We start from the raw sequence: 10022 nt of genomic DNA, 5'->3' as shown, positions 1-10022 counted from the left end.
CGCTCCTCCCCCAGCTCCCTGCCCCCCGCCCCTCCTCCCGCGCTCTCCCCTCCCTCTGCCCTCCTCCCGCACTTAGAGCCTTGAAAACTTCTTAAAAGCTCTGCCAGTGTTCCAAGTTAGAAAAAACTTTTATGAGGTATCAGCACTTTTCTTTCATTAGTGGGGAAGGAAGGATGAAAAATACAAAGCAGCAGTAGACTTTTAAAGTTTAAATAGACAGGTCTGAGTGCCTGAACGTGCTCTTCCATTTTACTTTAACCCTCCAAAGAAGAACCCTGATCCTGTTTCACTACTGATCAGCAAGGGTAAGTTGAAAGTTTTCCTGTTTCATCTTTTTGTGTATCACTTTTTTTTCTGAAAACACTTTTTTCTTTTTTTTTTCCACCCTAACAATTCTGTTTTATTGCGCTGATGGTTGAACTTGTTTAAAAACACACATCTCTAACAGCGTAGATTCTCTTAAAGGGCTAAGTTCCAGCTTAGAGGAAATCTTTGCTTTCTTTTGTCATATTTCTATACATTTCTAGAAGTGCTACACTTTTACAACTTGTAACGTTGTTCAGCCGAGGGAGGAACTGCGGCGAAGTTGCGAGTGCTGGGCAGAGTCGCAGACTTGTTGCTCGTGTTTGGTGCGATCTCTGCTCTCCACTGCTCGTGGGCTAACTCAGCTCCTTTAAAGAAAAATCCGAGGTGCGCTTCACTCTCCTCTGCTCTACCGAAATTGCATCAGAAGTTGTTAACAGGGGCTTGCTCTGTGCGCGTCCCATTCCTTCCCCACACATTTCGCTTTCTTATGGAAATCCTGATTGATGCCTGATAGCTTGAGCAGAGCGAGGTTCTTAATTAGGTGCTTTGTTAAACGCTGCAGCTACTGAAGTGGTGACTTTCACGTGGTCTTCCTGATAAGTTTTTTTCACCTTTTCTTTTAAAATAGATGTGATAAAATCCAGACATGGGTTATGGATTTTTAAGACGGTTTGTATATAGTTACTCTGTTTTAGCAACCTCGGTGAGGGATTTTAGAGAAGGAATGTGGAATATCATGATATGCCTTACCACGTTGGCAATGTCTGTGAAACTTTTGGTAGATGTAAATCAAAGTTTTCTAAAAAGGACTGTGCAAGAATATCCACAATATGTGTCATAATCTCTATATGAGACATTCTCTGTGTATTACCTTGAAGATTTAATTGCCAAAATGCAGAGGAAAAGATGCTTGAGCAGCATCTCTTGAAGAACTAAAATGCTTTTTATGTTGTGAGACTTGGAGTGATGCCTTATAGCAGTTGTTGCCTGTTGCTTGCCAGTAGTTAAAAAGCAACACGAGGAAGCAGGAAAAAGAACCTTCAGCTGAAGGACAGACGAAGTACAATCTATCTTATCAAGTAACACACAAATAAGAATATTGTGTGCCTATGTGTGTCCTCATATTTTGCCTTGAGATAACCAGTGAGCTTCATGAAGCGGCGTATTTCGTTCAGGGAGTTTCTTTTCATTTTCTAAGGTGAGATTTATGACAAAAAGACCCTGGTAAAGGGGACAAAAATGGCCTATGGACACCTTTTGCCCGATGTCCCTGTGTTGTGTGTGTGTGTGTGCGCATAGGGAGCGAGTTAGAAGACTTGCGTGAAGCTTTCATCCTGCCATTTTTAACATCTGGACAGCACACTACGCTGCAGAATTTAAGCCTCTAGTCTTTGGGATGTTTACTGAAGTGTTTCCTTCAGAAACTTCAAAGCCAAACACTGGCGCTGACCCATGATACCTAACAAGCATACAAATGGGAGAGCAGGCTGGGTTCAGAAGAGGGAAGAGAGGAATGGGCACAAGGGATTTCATTTGCAACATGAAGCTGAATGCTTATACACGCAGAAGCACAGACAGATTCAAAACTCTAAAGTTATCTCATCTCTCATATTATGCAAGCCCAAAAGATTAATTTTATTTGTCTCTGCAATGAACCAAGGCTAAGGATTCCTGTGGGCATGGGGAAGGTTAGAGGACATTGAGCAATGCATGTGTTTCATTAGATATATTGCTCTCTTTCCCCCTGCCTCTGGTATCTCCTCCCCCTGTTACCCACTGAATTTGTCTCACATGAAGGCACCTGGGCTGTTGTTTATGCCATGTATGTTTTAGAAATCCATGTTTCAAAATCTGCAGCACTGGAGGACCCGAGGCCCCCTCAGGGAATTCAGTGTTCCTTCCCTGATTTCCAAAGTGAGTCAGGAGAGGGATGGATCTGGGCATTAACACAGAGGGTAGACCTGACTTGTACAACTGGAGAATGTCTAAGAAAGTGCTCACAGTTGGTTTTGCAAATATGCTTTAGAATTAAACTGGGGAGGGTACAACATGGGAGAGGTAGAGGCTATGGGGTAGATCCACTAGTGACTGATGACCAGCAATACGACAGACAAAGATCCACTAGTGACTGATGACCAGCAATACTGACAGACAAATTAAAAAACATAGTTGTGACGCTTTAAATTCTAGTTGCTGCAACCATTTAGTGCGTAGTCTTTGGTGGGTAAAATGAACTGAAGCTCATCTGCAGACCTACATATGAACAACACCTTCCCAAGGCAGTGTTTGGAAGACATTCACTCATTTTTACAAGGCTTCAGAAAACCAGCCTTCCCTATCCAACCTGTCCAAACTCCATGAGTGGTACATCCCAGCTGCTTCCTCTGCAATGCATCTTACTTTTGGGAAATGATCAAGCTGATTTATGTTCAGTGTCCGGCACCTTCTCTTTTGTTGTCTATGTGTGTGCGGGCACAAATAAAAAGGCGAAAAAGAGTGGAAAATCAAAACTTTGACCTATTTCCCAATTGCTTCAGCAGCATGATCCCATTTTAGAACCCAGTCTAACACTTACTGCTCTTCCATCCACTAGCGTATGACCTTCTAACACTATAGTCAGACCTGGGCACATTACCACAGCACTGAGTTTGCATTATTCTTCTTGGAAAATATGAACCAGATGACATGATGAATGCCATCCATAAAAAGTAGTTCTAGAATTTCTTAATTGTGACTTACAAATCAAATGTCTTATACATGTGGTCATCTAAAACCCGCTCAGATGAATGCTGTCAAATCTCCTGCTGCTCTGTGGATTTTTTCCCTGTCTTTACCCACACACAGTAGGACCTGGAAGAAATCCATCTTTTAAAGAGTTTACTAGGCCGGCAGTAGTCTGTCTCAGAAGAAGGTTATGATCCTGTAAAGTATTAATCACTAGCAACTCATGAAACGCACGTACTCAGCAGCAGCTATGCCCTTAAATTCCTGAAGTACTGAAATTTTATCAATTGATCAGGCCAGCCTTTGTCATTCAGTGGATTCATTTAAGGTGTTTGGAAGTGTTTAAAGAAGTTGAAGTTCAGAATGCTGAAAAACTATTATTAAAGGTTTTCTGCTAACCATTTTGATCTACTTACAAAGCTAGAATACTTAAATACCTGTTTGGTACAAAACCTCTTTTTTTATACCTGGTAAACAGCTGTAATCAGTTAATAGAACTGCTCTTTCAGTGCCCTGACAGTAAACAAGTTAGATCTGATGAATGAATTTTCTCTACAACAAAGCAAAGTACTGTGTTTCATAAAGCAATAGAATCCACTTAAGGAAGGGAACAATATATTTGTGCCACCACAAGGTTATCTGATTAACAGTACACTGTTTTGAATTGATGTGGGGTTTTTTATCACTGGCAAAGGCTAGCGTGTAACTGATCTCTTTTTAAAAAAGTTGCTTTTCAAAACTATGTATGAGTAATTCAAGCATGGAATGTTTCCTCCTGGAGTTTATATTGCCAGAGGACACAAATGAAACTTAGCAATTTTGCATGCTGAAGCAAATTAAAAAATATGTAGTAAATTCTCCAAATATTGCAGGTGTGGGATTAAGTGGGTCAAAACTGAAGTAAATCACGTTGCATTAATGAACCAGAGAGGAGTGTAATTAGAAAACAAACAACACATAACTGCCTAGAAATAACACATCCTCTGTTTTCTTAATCAGGCTTTCAATCTGAAATAACATTTAGACAGTAAAAAAATATGTTGAGTCTGAGGAAAGTCTGTTAACCCAGTAGTTTCGAGTCATTGGAAAGCTGACTAATTAAATCAAGAAGCTGTTACTTGAAAAAGGCTCTTTCTATCCACTTCCACTTCTAGGACATGGAGCAAATAGCTTGCCTTTAAAACAAACTTCACGTGTTGTGTAGTTACAGGCTGTTCTCTGCTCTAACAATCCCAGCCTGAGGAGGAACGTGGTCACATTTCATTCCAGGCTTTACAGAGACCTCCGTGCTCCTCTGCCTGACTCCTCCTTTGCTGCCCCAGCCCCAAAAGACAAACTCACATTTCTTGGAAAGGATGAAAGCTGAGGATGTGTCAGAGAAACACGGTCTGTGTACTCCTCCCAATAGAGGCTTCCAGATTTAAAAGTCTGAAGCAGGCCTGATCCTTTGATGGGGCTTCATTCATGAGAAGAGCTAATTACAAGAGGAAGGGTCAGCAGGCTGCCGAGGGTGAACTTCAGAGCCAGCTGACTAAGCAGACGGAGGAAATGGCCCTGGGATGTTTTTCAGGGGTTCAAAGATAATTGGCTTCTCGGAGCTATCGGAGCGAGTACTTTAAACACTTGCCTCCCATTACTCTCTCAGACTCTTTCCGATGGCAGGAATGGTGTGTTTTTATTTAGCATCTATTGTTATGTTTGAGTTTGCCAGATTTATAATCTTATGTTTCCAGTGACTCACTGCTTCTTGAAAGCAAATCTCCTTGGTGCTAAAATTTCCCATTTTCTGAATTATCCAAAAAGCACTTTTTCTATAAATGACCTTCAGTAGGGAATATAACCATGATGCGGTGGGGAGCAAATCATTTGGACATTATCAAAACTGTTAATACCAGAAAGGGATTACTCAGCATGCACGGTACAAATAGCTATGCCCAGCAGCATCCACTTTAAAAGGGAAACTTTGTGGGGTTTTTTCCTTTTAAGTTCCTGATTTCACGTGGTTTTTCATGTGGGTCAACTTAAAATGTTAGTTTTTATGCATATAAGATTGCCATTCTCCAGCTGATAAAAATCTATAATGAAATTTGTTTTTCCTGTGAATCTAGAGGATCAAGCAAACAACTTCTTTTGTGTATTTCCAGATATCCCGAGAAGCTGCCTGTGTCCCACAAATGCGCACTTTAAAACTCCAGTCAGGAGAGACAGTTTAAACTTGAAGTGTTCAACACTTGGAATGCAAACTGCAAGCCAGGAGTTGCCTTAAAAACAGAAAGAGCTCGTTTACCTTTTTTTTTTTCTTGCTAAAACTTTTTTCCTTTCAAAACAAAGTGAAGGAATTTAAATACCAAAAGATGCACATGCAAAGCTGAAACTACAATGAATTAAGCAAATCACAGATAAACAGGAAACCAGTTCCTCTAATGTGGTAACATGAGCTTAGCTTTGTTTCATGTATTTACTGCTTTTGGTCCCTTCATAGAACTATAGGTAAAGAATGTTAACTTTGATACTTGTGCTGCAAATGATAATGTTTAAGCTTTAGTTAGACAGCAAGGCTTTTTCTGAAGTTGAGCAGAGTATAAACTTGGCATCATTACTAATTATACTCTTAAATGTATTGTGCACTATGTAGTGATAGGCAAGAGCTCAGTTTAATGTTGCTGTAGGAAAAATAGCATGTGTTTTGCAATGATAGAATTTTAGGTAGCTGATCCTAACAGTAATTTAACGTAAACTTTTGTATTTAGGTTTTACAGTGGTTTGCTTTTTTAGTATCTGAAAGAGTGAACATAAAAGTTATAGTGAACAATCAATCCACACTGAAACTGAGAAATCTTTCATGTATTCCTGCCATATTTAGGCAGTGCCACTACTTAGTTCCACACCCTACTTCAGCAGTGTGTCACAGCTGTTTTCCACCTGAGGCAGGTGTAGGTCCTTGAACTGAAGCTGCCACCAAGGAAGTTGAGCCATCTACAGTGGCCACTGAATGTTGTCATGAGCTTCTTGAAAAGTGGAGTCCACTTTGGAAGCTCTTTTTTCATTGTGCTCTGAGATATATGTAACTTTCTCTTTTCAGTTTTCCTGGCTTCCCTCTCCATCTGCAGAGTAACTAAAACCCTCGTTTCTCTTCAGATCATGAATTACAACAAAGCTAAAGCCACTGCTCTATTAGCATTGATCTGTGATTTAGTGAATCAAAGCTAGTAAAGCTCTGTCTTAACCCTCACTATTTTTTTTCTTTGTCTTTGTTTAGCCAGCATCCTGTGAAGATGGGTGATTGGAGTGCCTTGGGAAAACTTCTTGACAAGGTTCAAGCCTATTCTACTGCAGGAGGGAAAGTGTGGCTGTCTGTCCTCTTCATTTTCCGAATCTTGCTATTGGGGACAGCGGTTGAATCTGCTTGGGGAGATGAACAATCTGCATTCCGGTGTAACACTCAACAGCCTGGTTGCGAGAATGTCTGCTATGACAAGTCCTTCCCCATCTCCCATGTGCGCTTCTGGGTTCTGCAGATCATATTTGTGTCTGTACCTACCCTTTTGTACCTGGCTCATGTGTTCTATGTAATGAGGAAAGAAGAGAAGCTGAACAAAAGAGAAGAAGAGCTCAAGGTGGTCGCAAATGATGGTGTGAATGTGGATATGCATCTCAAGCAAATAGAAATTAAGAAATTCAAGTATGGGATCGAAGAACATGGCAAAGTGAAGATGCGTGGGGGCCTTCTCCGTACTTACATCATCAGCATCCTGTTTAAATCTGTCTTTGAGGTGGCTTTCTTGCTGATACAGTGGTACATCTATGGGTTTAGCCTGAATGCCATCTACACCTGTGAGCGAGATCCATGCCCACACAGAGTAGACTGTTTCCTCTCCCGTCCGACTGAGAAAACCATCTTCATCCTCTTCATGCTGGTTGTGTCCTTGGTGTCTCTTGCCTTGAACATCATTGAGCTTTTCTACGTGTTCTTCAAGGGTGTCAAGGATCGTGTGAAAGGGAAAACCGACCCCTACTCCCACAGTGGTGCCATGAGCCCTTCCAAGGACTGTGGCTCTCCCAAATATGCTTATTACAATGGCTGCTCCTCACCGACCGCCCCCTTGTCTCCTATGTCTCCCCCGGGGTACAAGCTTGTTACTGGAGACAGGAACAATTCCTCCTGTCGTAACTACAATAAGCAAGCTAGTGAGCAAAACTGGGCCAACTACAGTGCAGAGCAGAACAGAATGGGGCAGGCTGGCAGCACCATCTCCAACTCACACGCCCAGCCCTTCGACTTCTCCGATGAGCACCAGAACGCTAAAAAACTGGCATCGGGACACGAGTTGCAGCCCCTCACCATTGTGGACCAGAGGCCTCCCAGCAGAGCCAGCAGCCGAGCCAGCAGCAGGCCTCGACCTGATGACCTGGAGATCTAAGCTCCCTGCTGCAGTACTTGCTCAACTATGAAATGATGTGCATTGGAGGATGCCGTTAGTGCTGATCTTGTTCCAGTGGAGGTGGTACTTAACAGTCTCAACCAGGAGATTTTAACAATCATAAAAAAACAAACAAGCAAACAAACTTTTAAAATACTTGCTGTTTTTTGGGGGGATGTGGGGTTGGTGTGGGGTGGTACAGTACACATTGGTATTTAATGTAGCTGGTTTAAAGAATTTAAATACTAAAAAAAAGGAAAAAGGTAGTACTAAGGTAAGCAGCTGTTTTTCTAGAAAGCCTGTAAATATCTGAGTGTATGCGTATGTGTGTACTATCATGTTTGTTTCTAAAGAATCTTCCGTAATACTAAAACCCAGTAATAACTGAACTCACATTTGTCAGGGTGAAATGCTGCCTGAAGATGAAAACATTTTTCCTATTCAACAAGCAAAAAAGTCCAGGATTGCCTCTGATCATTTCCCTGTCAAGAACATTCCATTCTTAGAAAGTGCACTTTGAAGGTAAACTTTCCTACATAGTCCTCTGGGTTGTCCTGTGAGGATTATCTTTGAATCGTTCAATTCAAATTTCAGACATGGCCCACCAAGACATTCTTTGGTCATCTGCTCTTCCAGCGCTTCACGCAAGTAGATTTTGTGACGTGCGTAAATGGGATGGCTCCACACTCGTAGAACCAGCAATGACACAGTCTTGCCCACAGCAACACTTGTGTCCTGCTGCTCATGTACAGTCTATTTAGTATCGTATAAAGACCAGTATGCTGCCACTTGCAGATTTAAGCATCAAGATGGGCAAGCAACTGCCTCTAGTGAAATTTATCACACCTTTATATATATTAAGGGTGCATATATGTATGTGGATGTGGAGGTAAAGGTATACACGAAACACTCAGAAGCATACGCTGAGAAATAAACGCACACAGGTTACTTGCAGTTGACACTTTCTCATGGATATTGTGAAGATGTGGGCCACTATGGTGTTTACAGTCTCTGGTTCCTTCAATGCAAGTGAAGCACATGTCATTATATTTTTTTAATTCTATAGAATGTTTTCCATGTATCCTAAATGGATGCTCTTTTGAAAATAAAAAAATCCAAAGGGCCTAATCCTGGATGTCTTGCTCTGGAAAATCTCTTTTTAAGTTGATGGGAGTTTTGCCTGAACAGTCTACAGGATCAAGCCCAAGATGTAGCGAACCATGTTCTTGCTGGCATGAATGATTCTCTTTTGTAGAAGTTAGGGGTGGAAAAGGCCCATTAGGTCATCTAGTCAATCTCCCTGATAGGTAATAATGATGCTTGAATGATAGAAGATGTAGTACTGTAAGCAAGCTTTAGTCTTTTACATGAGAAACTTAGAAGAAGTGCTTTGTGCTGGATTAATAATAAAATATGCCTACATGGCTTTTGCAGTAACTGGTATTTTTCTTGTTCTAAATATTCACATTTACTGAACTGTAATGTCCACTCTGAGTTTGACAGTTAGGTCTTTCTAGATGGCTCTAGCAATTTTAGTGTTTACACTTAGATTTTGTTTGAAATGCAAGTGAAGTTGAAAGGATTTTTAAAGAGTACAATTCTAGCTAATTTATTTGAAATATATGCTAAAGAAATGTACCAGTTTCTTCAAATGCATATCCTCTTAGCTGACCACAGATTGACCAAGGAAATAGCTTGGTTTCATTTTGCAGCAACACAGACAAATTTTTTCATTTAATACATTTTATTAATTTGTTTGACATTCCATGCTAAACTACTGTTGTGTTCAACTTCATTGCATGTATGCAACCATAGTTCGTCAGATCATGTTGTCTGGAGAACATTAGTCAATAAAGTTTTAATTTAGTATAAATACATTTTCTAATTGTCTCTTACTGTTTCATATGTCCATATATCTTTTGTTTCAGTCTTATAATTCAAATTCATTTCTCCCCTGTTCATTTTTCCCCAGTCACTCTGCATTTCAGCAGCATGCTTGATTTAATCCACCTGGATTTATTTTGAACTGAAATTTCACAGGACCAGCTTCAGATACCCTCACAACACTGAAAAAACAAGCATCATTTGTGCCACTCCTGGAATAAAGTCATGCTCAGTATGAGCTGCAGTAATTCAAATCTTACCATGAGTCTCAGAAAATATATATTTGTTTGCAAACTATTATAAAAAATATAGTGGTAAAATACTGTCACATAATTTTACAAGCAATTTTTATGTATGGCTTAGATTCAACATGATTAAATAATTGCCTCTAGTTTACATTTCTCCATATAATCAGATTGCTTGAGTGACAGTCAGTTAAAATTTCTGAAATTAAAGCCTCATTCCTTCAGAGTCAATGGGAGAAAGGTACTGATTTTGGCAATGCTGGGATTCCAAATATTGTCTCCTGCTTCACCCTTTAGGTCCATATCATGAATAAAGTGATACAGTGCTTGCCTTTCCAGTGCTGGACTCTAAAGGAAAGATGGTTTAACTTTTTTTATTTGAAAAATCAAAACATAATGTTCATGCATTTATCATATAGTTCTCTATTTTCAAATCTGCTTG

At 40.3% G+C, this 10022-nt stretch overlaps 1 protein-coding gene across 3 annotated transcripts; it reads left to right on the top strand.

Moving 5' to 3' along the window:
• Positions 1-74: 74 nt before the first annotated feature.
• GJA1 (gap junction protein, alpha 1, 43kDa) lies at positions 75-9326 on the top strand. 3 transcript variants are annotated; one of them, XM_009069462.1, is made up of 2 exons: positions 75-305; positions 6290-9326. In XM_009069462.1, the coding sequence occupies exon 2, from the start codon at positions 6306-6308 to the stop codon at positions 7449-7451; it is 1146 nt and encodes a 381-aa protein (XP_009067710.1). In that variant the 5' UTR covers positions 75-305; positions 6290-6305; the 3' UTR covers positions 7452-9326. The 3 variants fall into 3 exon arrangements, with proteins under 3 accessions (XP_009067710.1, XP_009067712.1, XP_009067711.1); XM_009069464.1 differs by having other exon boundaries at positions 77-305; positions 6294-9326; XM_009069463.1 differs by having other exon boundaries at positions 143-309; positions 6294-9326.
• The last annotated feature ends 696 nt before the right edge of the window (positions 9327-10022 follow it).

The sequence above is a fragment of the Acanthisitta chloris genome, unplaced genomic scaffold (assembly GCF_000695815.1).
Source record: "Acanthisitta chloris isolate BGI_N310 unplaced genomic scaffold, ASM69581v1 scaffold2032, whole genome shotgun sequence".
Taxonomy (NCBI): Eukaryota; Metazoa; Chordata; class Aves; order Passeriformes; family Acanthisittidae; genus Acanthisitta; species Acanthisitta chloris.
This window is presented reverse-complemented; position numbering and strand designations above follow the sequence as displayed.